The 16,201-nt window shown below is 50.6% G+C and overlaps 1 protein-coding gene across 2 annotated transcripts; it reads left to right on the top strand.

Annotated features, from left to right (window-relative positions):
• Positions 1 to 837: 837 nt before the first annotated feature.
• On the top strand, positions 838 to 15,397 carry GRPEL1 (GrpE like 1, mitochondrial). Of its 2 annotated transcripts, none has more exons than XM_069594796.1 (4): positions 838 to 1,117; positions 4,326 to 4,488; positions 6,379 to 6,455; positions 14,320 to 15,397. In XM_069594796.1, exons 1-4 carry the CDS (start codon positions 1,056 to 1,058, stop codon positions 14,594 to 14,596), a joined length of 579 nt encoding a protein of 192 aa, XP_069450897.1. In that variant the 5' UTR covers positions 838 to 1,055; the 3' UTR covers positions 14,597 to 15,397. The 2 variants fall into 2 exon arrangements, with proteins under 2 accessions (XP_069450897.1, XP_069450896.1); XM_069594795.1 differs by having other exon boundaries at positions 972 to 1,117; positions 6,379 to 6,460.
• The last annotated feature ends 804 nt before the right edge of the window (positions 15,398 to 16,201 follow it).

The following is a 16,201-nucleotide window of genomic DNA, read 5'->3' as shown; positions in this document are numbered from 1 at the left end:
ACGAAAACATTCGGATTTTATGAGCTTTGGTTGTGTCCCCAGAAGTCGTCTTCGATGCTGTTCTTGGTATGCTTTGGTGTCTTACTCTGAGAAAATTGGGCTTCCCTTGTAGCTCAGTCGGTAAAGAATCTGCCTGCCGCGCAGGAGATCCCGGTTTGATCCCTGGGTAGGGAAGATTCCCTGGAAAAAGAGATGGCAACCCACTCCAGTATCCTTGTCTGGAGAATCTCATGGACACAGGAGCCTAATGAGCTGCAGTCCATGGGGTCGAAAAGAGCCGGGCACGACTGAGCGACTAACACACTGAGAAAACTGAAGGTGGAAGGCGTGCAAACGAAACACACCACCTAAGTCTCCTTGCCCAGGCCCGACGCCTCCGCGCTGGACCACACAGGCTTCCCGGGTTTTGCCTTAACAAAACCCACAGTACCGACGGAAGCCCCCTCCGGCCACCAGTCAGCCCTCCTGCGCCGCGAAGTCGCCGGCAGGACGGGCGGTGACCGCCTAACGCTGTTTTAACCGACTTTCCTGGAGCCCTGCGGTCGCCCGTCCACGAGCTTTCGTCCTTGACCTATTTGCCTTTAGCCTACATTGAGCACCCAGAGTCTGGCTCGGTCCCAGCAGCTCGGGCTGTGAGGGAGAAAAGGCAAAAGCCCTGGCGTCTGGCCACCTCCCAGAGCAAAGAGCGCCCCGAACCTCGAGGTGCACGTACAGTAAGGGAGAGCCTCACTGGAAACCGCGCTCGAGAGTCTCCTTGCCCCCTCAGTCCGCACTTCCGGTGCCCTCCCCATGCTCTCTCTCTATTGGTTCTTCCCTTGACCACGCCCCTCCACGGAGGAGTCTGTTTCCTTCACCTTTCACCTCAGCTTCACTTTCTGGGGCCTCTTAAGGCCTCAAACCCCGCCCACCGTCCAGGCCGGCAATTATTGGTGAATATGGCCTGTCCATCAGTGGAAAAACGGTGGTTGATTGGCTGAGGGGAAGCAATTGGGCGGGAGAAGCAAGAATAGAGTCTCGCGCATGCCCGGTGAGCGCACGCAGTGCCGGCAGCAGTCATGGCGGCTCGGTGTGTGCGGCTGGCGCGGCGCAGCCTCCCGGCTTTCGCGTTGTCTCTCAGGTAAGGGGCGCCGATGGCCAGGCTTAGGAGGGGCGCGCTGTCCCCGCTGGCTCAGACGCGAGCCCTGCCCGGCTCCGGCCTGGGCGTCGTGGGGGGTCTTCCAGACGCTGGGCGCGGGCTCCGCTGGTTTCTCCTGTGGGGCCTGCCCGGCCGCCTCTCTGTCCGTGCTGTCCGCGGGGCGGACGGGACGGCTCCCCGGGCGAGGCGTCGGTGGCGAGCGGGCTCCTTCCGCCCTGCCCGAGCTTCCTCCCCCTCCGCGTGCTGCGGAGTCCCCTACCTAACCCACCGTGGGGGAGAGCCGTTGACTTAGAGCAGTGACGCCGCGGCGGAGGTCACGAGGCCCTGCCCTCTCCTTGGCTTTTCTTTTCCTTTTTTTTTTTTTTTTGCGGTTTCTGTCGTTTCAAAGTCCGGCCTCCTAACTTAGTTTAGTCCGTGCTTAGCGGACAGATGCTGAAGCTGAAACTCCCAGTAATTCGGCCATCTGATGCGAAGAACTGACTCGTTGGAAAAGACCCTGATGCTGGGAAAGATTGAAGGCGGGAAGAGAAGGGGAGGACAGAGGATGAGATGGTTGGATGGCATCACCGACTCAGTGGACATGAGTTTGAGTCAACTCCGGGAGTTGTAGATGGACAGGGAGGCCTGGCTTGCTGCAGCCCATGGGATCGCGGAGTCGGACATGACTGAGCGAGTGAACTGAACTAGCACCTTCCACGTTGGGGGGAGCTTCGGAGAACCAGGTTATCTGTTAAGAGAAGCTGCTCTGGGCCGAACATGGGAGTAGAAGCTGCGCGGAGAGGGAGCCGGACTTTGGCCTCAAGGAGCTTTATTTAGTGATGGTGAGACGGTAAACGGGTCGGTAAAAGGGGACGAGGACAGGGCGAGGGGATGAAGCTGCGATTCTAGCCTGATCCATTGTATAGACAGCGTGGGAACAAACCCGCCTGGGGAGTCTTGAGTGAGTACAGGCGGTTGGCTCAATTTGCGATTTTTGTAACTGGCATTGATTGCCTGGACGTGTGTGCGTGATCCGTCGTGTCCAACTCTTTGCGATCATTTGGATTGTAGCCAGCCAAGCTCCTGTGTCCTTGGGGATTTTCCAGACAGGAATACTGGAGTGGGTTGTTATGCCCTTCTCCAGGGGATATGCCTGACCCAGAGATTGAACCCGCTTCTCTTATGTCTCCTGCATTGGCAGCTGGGTTATTCACTACTGGCGCCACCTGGGAAATCCAGTTGATTGCCAAGACTGCGTGCATTTCTGCCTCTAGGAACAGGTTTTGTGTAAGGAGGCTCAAGTAGGGGAGAGGGCAAATTGAATTGTGTGTGGAGCTCTCAGAGCCTCCCTGCAAACCCAGACTGGCTGCTGCAGGAGGGGCTCTGCTGAGTGGAGCAGACGTGAAAGGCTGTGACTGTTTACACCCAGACGCCAGGACACCTGGAAACTAGGGCAGGTCACAGCAGCGCACTCCGTCGTTAGATGGTTAGTTTTTCAATTGCAGAAGTAGAAACGGCAGCATGAAGGCCACTGGTCTTCACCCCCAGGTGATTGTTCAGGTGCTCAGTCGTGTCCGGCTCTTAGCAACCCCATGCGCTGGAGCCTGCCAGGCTTCCTTGCTATCACTGTCTCCCAGAGTTCGCTCAAACTCACGTCCATTGAGTCAGCGATGCCATCCAACCCTCTTTTCCTCTGTCGTCCCCTTCTCCCGCTCTCCATCTTTCCCAACATCAGGGTCTTTTCCAGTGAGTCAGCTCTTCACATAAGGTGGCCAAAGTATTGGTAACAGACTAGTGTATCCTTTTATTCTCCTCAAAACAGGATTTCTGGTTTGTGTTTATAAAACTGGGGTCATGTTTTGTGTGTTTCTCTAAGTTGCATTTCTTCCTGCACAGTACCCCCATGGTGTAGGCCAAAAGATGGCAGTTTAACACCGCCATCTATTTGATGGCTGCTCAGTATTCCAGACAGTGGAAGCAATAATTTGTTCACAAATTTGTTCACCCGTTTGTTCAACAATTTGTCCTTCTGAGCAGTGTTCTGTTTCAAGCTTTTCATCCTGGAAAACATCTGTATGTGCTGCCCTAAACACCCTGTACACACACATGTTCTGTGTGTCCTTAGCTTTTCTGTTCGTTGAGGCAGCTTGCTTTAATCTGGGAAGGAAATTGAATATAGTTTATTTTCAGATTGGGCTGTGGCATACTTTAGAGCCCCACTGGACCTGGTGAACAGATCCGTATTATTCATTAATGGCACTGTGGCCTTGGGCTTATTACTTAACCTTTTCCACATGGGGATCAGATTGGGTAATATCCCAAGTCACTTCCAGCATTAGTTTTTAGAGCTTTTTGTGTACATACCACCCCTGTGCTTTCCTGCCTCCATGCCTTTGTTCACGCCATTCCTGAAGTGGATTTGTCTTGTCTATTCCTGCCTCTGTATGTGAACTCTTGCCTGTTCGTCAAAGTCCATCTGCCCAAATCCTTTCCCAGACTTCCATTTCTCCAAAGCTAGAAATATTCTACTCTGAGCCTCCCAAAGCACTTGGTTCCTCTTTTATCACTTTCAAACCCAAGTTACAGTCTGTGAATATAGATACCTTTTGCATGACTTTGGCCACCTGATGTGAAGAGCTGACTCATTTGAAAAGGCCCTGATGCTGGGAAAGATTGAGGGCAGGAGGAGAAGGGGACGACAGAGGATGAGGTGGTTGAATGGCATCACCGACTAAGTGGACATGGGTTTGGGTAGACTCCGGGAGTTGGTGATGGACAGGGAGGCCTGGCGTGCTGCGGTTCATGGGGTCGCAAGGAGTCGGACGTGACTGAACTGAAGTATCCTATGGGCAAGATGTCTGCCCACGAGGCTTTGCAATGGACAGCAGCACTGGACCTCAGCTCCAGTAGTGGCTCTTTCTTGGCGGAGTCTGGATGATCGGGAGTTCCTGAGAGTGAGGAGAAGGGGAGATTAGTGCTGTAGCCTTGGTGCACTGACGTTTTAGTTTAGGCGTGTATTGCAGAAGACTCTACATAAACAGATAGCTTCCATACGTCATATGCAATTGGCCTTTATTGTATCTAAGACAGATCCTTTCTCGCCCACGTAGCAAGTAGTTTTAAATCACCTTTGATTTCCGAAGTTGTCCATCTGACTTTAACAAGCAGAAGAATCATGATCGTAATTTCTGTCGTGTGGGCTTGCCTTCAGGTCTTCTCCGCGGCTGCTGTGCACAGCTGCAAAACAGAAGAACAACGGCCAGAACTTGGAGGAGGACGCGGGTCAGAATGAACAGAAGACAGATCTTCCCTCCTTGGAGAAGACACTCATGGAAGAGAAGGTCAAGCTGGAAGAGCAGCTGAAGGAGACCATGGTAAGGCTGTGGGCTCTCGTGAGGAGCATGGTCTGTGGAACTCCAGGTCCGTCTTCTGGGGATTTGAAGATGGCCTCCCTGACAACAGAGGCGGAAGCCAGACAAATTCTGTCCCTGTTGGGTTCTACAGCAAGTTACTGCTGAAGGAGGGATAGAACTCAAATCCGCTGTGACTCTGGTTGTCATGAGAATTATCTTCATGTGCTACATAGATTATATTGAATTAAGACTGAAAATGGTCTTTACAAGTGAGGAATATTCAGTAGGGCCCTTGAGCCTGGGTCTTTGGGAGGACGAAGGTAGGAGCCAGAGGTAAAGTCACGTGGTGCTCTCCCAGGAATGTTGGAGTTTTTTGAACTAATTAGTAATACAGATTATGACCTCATGTGGAAAAGCGTTGTTGTTCAGTCGCTCAGTCGTGTCTGACTCTGTGACCCCAGGGACTGCAGCACTCCAGGCCTCCCTGTCCCTCACCATCTCCTGGAGTCTGCCCAGATTCATGTCCCCCAAGTCAGTGATGCCATCCGGCCATTTCATCCTCTGTCTTCACCATCTTCTCCTGCCTTCAGTCTGTCCCAGCATTGGGGGTCTTTTCCAATGAGTCAGTTCTCGGCATCAGATGACCAAAGTACTGGAGCTTCAGCATCAGTCCTTCCAATGCATATTCAGGACTGATTTCCTTCAGGATGGGCTGGTTGGATCTCCTTGCTGTCAGAGGCACTCCCAAGAGTTCTCCAGCTGCAGATCAGTAGTATCAGTTGCTTGGCACTCGACCGTTTTTATGGTCCAGCTCTCACATCCAAATGTGACTACTGAAAAAACCATAGCTTTGACTAGATGGACCTTTCTCAGCAAAGTAATGTCCCTGCTTTTTAATAAGCTTCTTAGGTTGGGCATAGCTTTATTTCCAAGGAGTAAGCGTCTTTTAACTTCATGGCTGCAGTCACCATCTGCAGTGATTTTGGAGCCCAAGGAAATAGTGTGTCACTGTTTCTATCGTATCCCCATCTATTTGCCGTGAAGCACTGCGCTAGGGCTTTGCTCACCCCCTTGTTTATATGAATCCTCACAACAGCCCTGTGAGTCGGCCGTTAATACCCCTGTTTACAGATGAGGAAACTGAGGCCCAGGACTGTTTGGTAAACTTTCCAAGGTCACCTTGCTACCCAGTGGCAGGGCCACGGTCTGAGCCTGTGAGACCTTGCTCTTAACCATGGCTCTGGAACCCCCAGAAAGCTGAAGGCAATAACCTAGTGCCCATGAAAAATAGAAATGCCAGGAGATGGGTACGATTATAGGAAGAGTTGGTGCAAAATGAGGAAGATACAGGAATTCAAATGATTGTTACGCAATAAATGTTCCAACTGAACCGTACCTGGGCAATATTCAAAAATACCAAAGGTTCATTCCTGAGGTTTCTCCTCTTCTGTGGGGTAGAGGCCAAAACTGTCCACTCACGGTTGTTTTTCTCCTGACCCTCCTTGGGGTGTGAGAACCAAGCCAGGTCAGCCCTTACCCTGGGTTCTAGGGTTCCCTTGAGCTGGAGATTCTGCAGAGGAATGAATGGTCCTTCCTTGTGAGGAACCATCAGAACCAGCAGAAACTGGCAGCTTTTCTTGTCCTTTGCTCAGCTGTACACAGAGTGAGAATGGCCTTGGGGGCTTGTGAATATGTGACGCCCGGCCATCTTATTCCCCACATAGTGGAGCTAGTGGCACTGGTTAATTTACTTCTGTTTATTCCACAGCAGCTGTTTGTAATCTAGTCTCCAAAGTACTCATAGCTGCTGTTTGTATTTTAACTTGCAGTTTATTATATCACATTTGTTTTCCGATTAATTTGTTCCAGATTTATTTTGTGTGAATTTGTCTTCCCTTTTTTTTTTTTAAGGAAAAATATAAGCGAGCTCTAGCAGATACTGAGAACTTGCGGCAGAGGAGCCAAAAATTGGTGGAGGAGGCCAAACTGTATGGTAACTTCAAACACTGTGTGATACTGATCCTGGGGCACATGGACAGTGGCGGGTGTGGCCCTAGGCAGCCTGATGGGTCAGGTGGGGAGGTGGGGCGGCTGCTGGCTACATTCCGTCCCGCTGTTGAGATGAGTCAGCTGTTGCCTAGAAGGAGCAGAGCTGGCTGGTGACGCATGCTCGTGGCGAGTGTGATTCTTTCGATAGAGTATCCTTCGCTCTTCTGCACAAGGACCTCAGTGTGAGCCTGCAGGTACTAGCAGAGGTGCCCTAAGAGGCTCGGGTCCTCAGCTGGAGCAGCCCTAACGCTGGTCTCACTTAAGACCTCGTCCACCGCTGTCTGTCTGTGTTGACACCGTTGGATCCTTCTGTCATCATGCTTCCCACCTTACAGTTGAGGTCACTGAGGCTGAAATGATTTGCTTCTAAAATGGCGCTGGCGCCAAGGCCTGTCTCCAACCCCATATATGTTGTGTTGATCATCCGGAAGACCATCTCAGTGCTTAGGGGACAGAGTTTTCAGTCCCCCTGTTCTGGATGCAGAACTGATAAGAGGTTAAACCCTCTGCCCAAGGACAGACCTTGGTGCTTGCAGTGGAAGCAAAGATCTAAGTTCAGAGAACAGAGAACAAACCTCTCTTTTTTTTAATTTTATTGAAGTATATAGTTGGTTTATGATGTGTTAATTTCTGCTGTGCAGCAAGGTGACTCAGTTACACATCCCTTTACACTCCTCCATTATTGTCTTATCATAGGATAATTAACTGTAATTCCCCGTGCTGCGCAGTGGTAACCTGTTGTTCAGTTTGTGTATAATAGCTTGCACATGCTCATCTCCCGTGGAAGATGTCACGGGTAACTTGGTAGTGTGCATGCTCACTCACTCAGGCGTGTCCAGCTCTGTGACCCCATGGACTGTAACTCCCCAGACCCCTCTGTCCATGGGCGTCCTGGCAAGGGTACTGGAGTGGGGTGCCATTTCCTCCTCCAGAGAGTCTTGCCAACCCGTGGATGGAGCCCAAGATTCCTGTGTCTCCTGCATTGGCTGGCAGGTTCTTTACCACTGAGCCACCTGGGAAACCCTGGTAATTTGATCGTGATCACATTAAATCTGTAGATTGCTTTGGGTAGTATGGCCATTTTAACAATGTTAATTCTTCCAAGGAGAGTATGGGATATCTTCCCATTTCTTTGAATCATTTTCAGTTTCCTTCACTAATGGTTTATGGTTCTCAGCATATAAGTCTTTGACCTCCTTTCAGGTTTATTCCTAAGTTTTTTATTATTTGATGTGATTTTAAAAGATATTACTCTTTACATTCTCTTTCTGATATTTCATTGTTAGTGTAAAAAAATTCAGCCAATTTCTGTATATTAGTCTTATATCCTGATATCTTGCTGAGTTCATTCATTTATTCTAGTAGTTTTTGTGTGGAATCTCAGGGCTTTCAATAAGTAGTATATACAGATGACACGATAAAATGACAATTTTACATCTTCTTGTGGCTGAGACTCCCAATACTATGTTGAATAAAGTGACAAGAGTGGGCATCCTTATGTCATAAGAGTTTTCATTGTGAGTGGATGTTGGGTCAGATGCTTTTTCTTCATCCTTTGAGATGAGCATGTGGTTTTTGTCTTTTCTCTTGCTGACGTGCTGTTTCTCACTGATTGATTTGCATGTGTTGAACTGCTGTTATGATCCTGAGATGAGTCCATCTTGGTTGCGGTGTATGATCTTTTTTCTGTGTTGTTAATTTCCATTCGCTAATATTTTGTTGAGAATTTTTGAATCTATATTCATCAAGGATATTGGCCTGTCATTTTTTTTTTTTTTAGTAGTGTCTGTCTTTGGTTTTGGTATCAGGATAATGGTGGCTTCATAGAATGTCTTTGGGAGTATTCCTTCCTCTTCATTCTTTTGAAAGAGTTTCAGAAGAATCGGTAGGAGTTCTTTCTATGTTTGATAGAATTCACCTGTGTAGCCATCTGGTCCTGGACTTTTGTTTGTAGGCAGTTTCTTTAATGACAGGTTCTGTTTCACGTCTAGTTCCCAGTTTGTTGGAATCACGCATGTCTTGATTCCGTTTTGGCGGGCTGTGAATTTGTAGGAACTTGCTTTTGTCTTCTAGACTGTCAGGTTTGTTGGGATATAATTACTTGTTCATAATCTCTTAATGGTTTGTATTTCTGTGGCATCAGTTGTGATTTCTCTTTCATTTCTTATTTTCTTTATTTGGATCCTCTCCCTTTTCTTGGTGAGCCAGTTGTTTTGTTTTGTTTTTTGCCTTTTTTAATGTCTAGTTTCTCTCTGATCTTCGTTTCCTCGCTTCTGTTGACTTCAGGTTTTGTTTGTTCTTATTCTTCTAATTCTTTCAGGTGGTTAGGTTGTTCTGAGATTTTTCTTGCTTCTTAAAGAAGTCCTATATCACCGTGAACTTCCCTCTAAAACTGCTTTAGCTGCATGGTGTGGGCTGTGTATGGTTGTGTTTTCATCATCATTTGTCCCTAGGTAATTTTTAATTTCTGCTTTGATTTCATTGTTGACCCATTGGTATTTTAGTAGCATGTTGTTTAATTCCATATAGTTGGGTTTTTTGGGTTTTTTTTGTTTTCATTTCTTTTTCTGTAGTTGATATCTAGGTTCATGCAGCTCTGGTCAGAAAGATACTGGAAATGATTTCTGTTCTGTTAGATTTGTCGAGGCTTGTTTTGTGCCTCAGTGTGTGGTGAGTCCTAGGAAAGGCCCTGCGTGCACTTGAACGTGTGCTCTGTATTTTTGGATGGGATGGCGTGAGCGCATCAGGTGAGTCTGGCTGCTCTGCCGCATCATTTTGGGTCTCTGTTGCGTTCCTGACTTTCTGTGTAGCTCTGTCCAGTGACGCAAGGGGGCAGTAAAGTCTCCTGCTGTTGTATTCCCATGAAGTGTCTCCCTTTATGTCTGTTAGCGTTTGTTTTATGTACTTTGGGTGCTCTTGTGTTGGGTGCATATATGTTGAAGAATATAACATCTTCTTGTATTGATTTTTAATATATAGTGTTTTTCTTTCTGTGTTTATAGCTTCTGTTTTACTGTCTGTTTTGTCTGATGAATATCGTGACCCCCCCCCTTTCTTATTTACCTTTGCATGAAATATCTTTGTTTCTGACCCCTCAACTTTCAACCTGTGTGTGTTCTTTGGTTAAAGTAAGTCTCTGGTAGACTGCATATTGTAGTTTGATGTATTTTTGTTTTTTGTCTTGTGCTTGTTGTCTTTTTGGATTTTGTAAATCTGGTGTGCGTTGTTGATTTGTGGTTACCCTGTTTTTCAAGTATATTCAGTTCAGTCGCTCAGTCGTGTCCGACTGTTTGCGCCCCCATGAACCACAGCACGCCAGGCCTCCCTGTCCATCACCAACTCCTGGAGTCCACCCAAACCCATGTCTATCGAGTCGATGATGCCATTCAACCATCTCATCCTCTGTTGTCCCCTTCTCCTCCTGCCCTCAATCTTTCCCAGCCTCAGGATCTTTTCGAATGAGTCAGCTCTTTGCATCAGGTGGCCAAAGTATTGGAGTTTCAGCTTCAGCATCAGTCCTTCCAATGGAACACCCAGGACTGATCTCCTTTAGGATGGACTGGTTGGATCTCCTTGCAGTCCAAGGGACTCTCAAGAGTCTTCTCCAACACCACAGTTCAAAAGCATCTATTCTTCGGTGCTCAGCTTTCTTTATAGTATGCTAATCTCTTTCTGTATCTGCTTGCTTTAGACTGGTGGTCATATAGGCTCAAACATATTCTAGGGGTAAAAAAGTCAGCGTTTTCTTACTCCTTTCCCACACTTGATGATTTTGATGTTGTCTTTTACATCTTTCGTGTTTACCCATCAGGTGTTCATTGTGGTGTCATTGATTTCACATAATTTTTTTTTTTTTTTATCTTTGTACTGGCTTTAAGTGATTCACTTTACAGTTGGGTTTTCTCTTGCCTATAGCTTCTTCTTTTCTACTTAGAGAAGACTTTTTAATGTTTCTTTTAGGATAGGTTTAGTATTGCTGTGTTAAAAGTACAAATAGTTTCTGCTTGTCTGAACAGTTCTTTGTCTCCTTGTGAATGGTAGCCTTGCTGGGTAGAGTGCCCAGGTTGCAGACTTCCCCCTTCAGGCCTTTGGCCGCCTCCCTCCTGGCGTGCAGTGTCTCTGTGGGAACACCGCTGACAGCATATGGGATCCCCTACAGCTCACTCCCTTTCTTGTGCTGTCTGTAGAATCTGCTCTTTAACTGTTCCATTTTAATTGATTTTTTTTTCCATGTGGACCATTTTTAAAGTCTTTGCTAAATTTGTTACAGTATTGTTTCTGCTTTGTGTTTTGACTTGAAGACATGTGGGGTTTTAGCTCCCTGATCAGGGATTGAACCCGCGCCTGCTGCATTGTGAGGCACAGTTTTAACTCCCTGGACTACCAGGTGCCCAGCCATGATGCACGCAAATACATTTGCATCCCCCCCTTTCTTTGCTGCTAGGATCCCTGTCATGTGTACATTGGCCCATTATCCCACAGGGCTCTTACATTGTTTTCATATTGTTTCATTTGGCTTTCTTGTCTGCTGCTCTGATTGGGTGATTTTCATTTTTCGCCTTCCAGATTTCTTCTTTGTTAGGAGAAACAATTACCTATCATGGTCGTGGAGGGCTTTTTTTTCTGTGTGTGGGAGCCTCCCTGTGTAGTAGCCCGAGTGGGTCTAACGTTTTTGGTGCGAGGCCTGCTTTTATAGCATAGGTGCTGCTGGGTGTCCGGCCCTGCCCCATTGATGGGGGGACGGTGTGATTGGCTGAGCAGGGCCTCCCCTCTGGTATAGGTGCTGCTGGGTGTCCTGCCCCATTGATGGGGGAGGGTGTGATTGGCTGAGCAGGGCCTCCCCTCTGGTATAGGTGCTGCTGGGTGTCCAGCCCTGCCCCATTGATGGGGGAGGGTGTGATTGGCTGAGCGGGGCCTCCCCTCTGGTATAGGTGCTGCTGGGTGTCCTGCCCCATTGATGGGGGGACGGTGTGATTGGCTGAGCAGGGCCTCCCCTCTGGTATAGGTGCTGCTGGGTGTCCTGCCCCATTGATGGGGGAGGGTGTGATTGGCTGAGCAGGGCCTCCCCTCTGGTATAGGTGCTGCTGGGTGTCCGGCCCAGCCCCATTGATGGGGGAGGGTGTGATTGGCTGAGCAGGGCCTCCCCTCCGGTTGTCACAGCCCGGTCAGGGGAAGGGTCTGCTCCCTCCTGGTCAGAGTGGACAGCCCCCCAGATCTGTTTCTGAGCTGCAGAGTGAGGCAGGCGGGAGTGAGCGCTCCCTCTGGGAGGGGAGCCACTGAACATCCCTCCGCTGCAGCTGGCCACCAGGGAGCGTGCTGCGTGGTGGCCCCTGTTGTGCGTGCTTAATCATGTCCGACTTCGGCCCTGTGGACTGACTGCAGCCCACCAGGTCCCTCTGTCCATGGGGCTCTCCAGGCAGGAATACTGGAGTGGGGTGCCATGCCCTCCTCCAGGGGATCTTCCCGACGCAGGGGTGGAACCTGCGTCTGCTGCATTGGCAGGTGGGTTCTTCACCGCCGAGCCACCAGGAAGCCCTCCCACTGCCCAGGCTCACAGGGTGTGCTGTCGCCCACTGCCCCCAGCCCCACCTCCACCGTGGGAGTGCAGGCAGGCAGCCCTGGCATGCCCCACGCCATGTTCCCAGAGCTGCCAACGCAGACCTCTTGGAGCCCAGACCCAGCCTTGCTTTTGTGGGCACGCCCACCAAACCCACAGATTCAGGCCTTAGTCAGCCGGGACCGTCCCAGCCACGGGAGCACCAGTCCCGTTGGATGTCCCCCAGATGCTGCTGAGCTTACAGGGTAGGCGATAGTAGCGTGGATTGCAGAGCCGCGTCTGCGTGGGGGTGAGCGGCCGGCACTGGCGGGCTTCCAGGGCGCTGAGAAGCCGTGCTCAGCAGGAGGCTGCTGGGCCGGGCCCACCTTCCTCCACGGGCCTCTGACCATGGCGCCTCACTGCTTCTGCAGACGCGTTTCGCTCTCGGATGCCGTCACCTCCACTCCTGTTTTTCTTTCTTCTTCTGTGGTCGTCCCCTGCACTAGCTGCGGGCCTGCTGCCCCCTAAATGCCCGCGTTCTTCAGGCCTCCCCTCCTTCCCTTCCCCCACTGACTTGCCCTCCGACAGGGCTGAGTGGTGTCCACACACAGGTGAGCTGTCAGTTCAGATGTTTCTTCCCCATTCTAGTCCTGGCTGTCTACCTGGATGTCTCAGAGGTATTTTAAACTGAATTCTCCCCTTTCCTTTCCTTCCTCGTTTGAGTAAATGATACTGTCGCCCACACCGGTGTTCAGGTCAGGCATCTGAAACTAGGCTCTCCCCCCACGCCTACTCCCCTCCCGCCCTGGGGGTGGGGGCGGCTGGACTCCACCGACTGCCCTCCTCCACGTCCTCCACTCTGTCCAGGCCAGCTTCAGCCCCGTGCTTCTGCTCCACACCCTTGGCAGAGTGGTCTCAGCTCCCCTCCAGTCCACCCTGCCCGGAGCTGTCAGCTTCTCTGGGTTTGTGTCTACTTGGTGGACTGGCGCCCTCGGCTCCTGCAGTGCTTGGCTCACTCCTGACTCAGGCCACACTGCAGGCTAAGTAAGCCATGTCCCTGAGGTTAATCGTCCTCAGCACTCAGGAGGGCTCCGTCCTGGAAGTATAATTGGTAATTGTATGTCTCACTGTGGTGATCGTGCGCTGCATGTCTCAGACCAAGACTCCACGTGGGCAGACGCTTCCCCAGCAGCTCCCACGAGGGGTTAGTCCTTACTAGATGCTCACATTTTTATTGGATGAGTAGACTTTTAAATTTCATTTTCCAGCAACTGGGTGAAAATACTCTAAAACAAGGGAAGCCGTAAACAAGCGTTGCCTCCTTCAAAGCGTAGAGCCTTTGAAACTTGAGAAGATGAGAGCGGGTTTTGTTGGAGCCTCCTTGCTGCACCTCGGGGGAGGGGGACAGCGGGCCCAGGGCGCGCCTCTTGTCAGCCCCAGCTTCCTGCATGCAGCATCTGAAGGGCTGTCTTGAGACCACGGGCGTTTGCATTTACATGAAATCTTTAACTCATTTCTTCAGTTAGATCAAGGCTTGTGTCCTGGTAGCTTGGACCTCGTGGTGCTGAGTAATGGCTGAGGTTTATGGAGCACTCAGTGCTCTAGGCGCCGTGAGGTGCGTGGCTTCCTGTCCTCATAAGCTCACTGTGTGTCAGCTACTGTTGGCCCTGCGCTGTAACCAAAGCAGCTTCAACCCAGAGGGCTTCCGCACAGTCACAGGGCTGTCTGTGACAGCCAGGGGTGTGGCTCCAGGCCCTGCGCTCGGCAGCTGAGATGGGACTGACGTGCTCAGGAGTCTGTGTGTCCTCTTGGTCTTGAGCAGGACTGGGAGTTTCCAGTCTGGCTCTGCAGGTTTTCAGCTCCCTGTCTTTACACCTCATTTGCTTTTGTCTAAACCTCAGGAACGTTTTTTTGTCTAATCCAACCCATTGAAACTCTAGCACAAAGTAGTGATTTGAAAAAAGGTGACAGACGGACTTCCCAGGTGGCTCAGTGGTAAGGAATCCACCTGCGGTTGCAGGAGATGCGGGTTCAGTCCCCGGGTTGAGAGGATCCCCTAGATGAAGGGAATGGCAGCCCACTCCAGTATTCTTGTCTGGAGACTCCCACGGACAGAGGAGCCTGGTGGGCTGCAGTTCACAGGGTCACAATAGTGGGACACGACAGTGACTGAGCACGCACGTGTCACACAAGGAGGGCTCGTCATTTTGAGCTGCCTGTGCAGTTGGATGCAGAATGCAGTGACGTTCTCCCTTACCTTGGTGCAGGCATCCAGGGCTTCTGCAAGGACTTGCTGGAGGTGGCAGACATCTTGGAGAAGGCCACACAGTGTGTCCCGAAGGAAGAGATTCGGGACGACAACCCGCACCTGAAGAACCTCTACGAGGGGCTCGTGATGACCGAGGTCCAGATCCAGAAGGTGTTCACGAAGCACGGCCTGCTCCGGCTGAACCCCCTGGGCGCCAAGTTCGACCCGTACGAGCACGAGGCGCTGTTCCACACGCCAGTCGAGGGGAAGGAGCCGGGCACGGTGGCTCTGGTTAACAAAGTGGGCTACAAGCTGCACGGGCGCACCCTGAGGCCCGCCCTGGTGGGGGTGGTGAAGGAGGCTTAGCAGCCCGTGGGTTGCAGCGCTTTGTCGTAATCACTCGCTGACTCTTCCAGGGCGGGTTCGTCTTTTCTCACCTATGAATACTCTTGACCTTTTCCTAAACCTTGCTGCAAGGCCCCCGCAGAAAAGCGAGCCAGTTGCACAGCTCCGTTAACAAACTGGAATACAGGAGTCGGTCCCTTGATTTTTAACACGTTCCACGTGCTTATGGAACAGGCTGATGGGACACTGCTGGACTCTGGGGTATCACAAAAAACACTGTGTCTGCTCAGACTCTGGCGACGTCAGAGTGTTTGGAGTAAATAAAAGGCCTTCAGGAGCCCCGTCTGCTGGCTGGCCCTGCCGGCTGCTCTGCACCCCGTGCGTCTCACTGTAGCCTGCGAGCTCCTGGGATGCTTGGCTCCCACTCAGGCAGTGGAGGGGATTGCTGAGGAAGGTTTATGACGCCCTTGGTGACAAACGTGATTTGAGTTCCTTTATAATCAGTAACTACCTGCCTGCCCAGAACGATCACCCCTACTTTGCCCGTTACCGAAGGTGACGGAATCAGTTGCTGTTGTCCTGTTTCGTTCACCTCTGGAAATGTTGAAATCTGTACCCAGCTAGTGACCAGTGACCTAAAGGTGTTTCCCCTAGTAAGATGGACTTTCCTAGAGAAACCTGAGGATGTGCTTGCTATATTTTAAATGTTACATTTTATTTAAGAGGATTAAAGCCCTGATATTATTTTCCTACGTTCTGATAGCTGTTCTGTGTGCTTTGATGGCGGAGATCCTCATGTTAAGGACAGCATGACAAAGGCTTCTGGGTCTCTGCTCAGACCCTGCATCTGTGTGCCTGATGCCCAGACGTGTTGGCTCGTGTCCCGGAAGGGCAAGAGGCTTCCTCCAGGGCTCCCCCTGGCTGGCGGCTGGCAGCCGGTGCCGGGGGCAGGCCCGGGTCCACCCGCGACCGTGAGGGGACCGCGGACACTCAGGAGCAGCAACAGCAGAGACACGGGACCGGCAGATGCTGCCCCTGTGACTCCTTAGGACCCTCCTGTCCTCACGCTAAGGGAAAAGCAATGATGGAGCCAGAGAAACCTCACGCTAAGGGAAAAGCAATGATGGAGCCAGAGAAAAAGTAAGCTCCCACAGTCTTTGCTTCTGAGGGGTACTTCAGGGACTGAAGATCAGTACAGTTACATCTGTTTACTGCATAAAAATCAGGGGCACAGAGTTTGAAAGGTATAGGTAATAATCCCATCATTAAAATTGCAAAAAAATTTACCCTTTTTAAGTTGCTTTAAATTGTTTGGTCAAAAGCATAGCCCAGGGATTTCCCTGGTGGCCCAGTGGTTAAGAATCCACCTCCCAATGAAGGGGACTTGGGTTTGATCCCTAGTTGAGGAACTAAGATCCCACATGCCACAGGGCAGCTAAGCCGCAACTAGAGAACCTGTGCTCTGCAAGGAAACATCCCGTGTGCTGCAGCTACGACCTGAGGCGGCCCAATAAACGAGTGTTAAAAATATATAACTAAAGGCGGTAGAGCTCCCT

The sequence above is a fragment of the Ovis canadensis genome, chromosome 6 (genome assembly GCF_042477335.2).
Source record: "Ovis canadensis isolate MfBH-ARS-UI-01 breed Bighorn chromosome 6, ARS-UI_OviCan_v2, whole genome shotgun sequence".
NCBI lineage: Eukaryota > Metazoa > Chordata > Mammalia > Artiodactyla > Bovidae > Ovis > Ovis canadensis.
The sequence above is the reverse complement of the archived record's forward strand: the minus strand, read 5'-3'. Positions and strand labels throughout refer to the sequence as shown.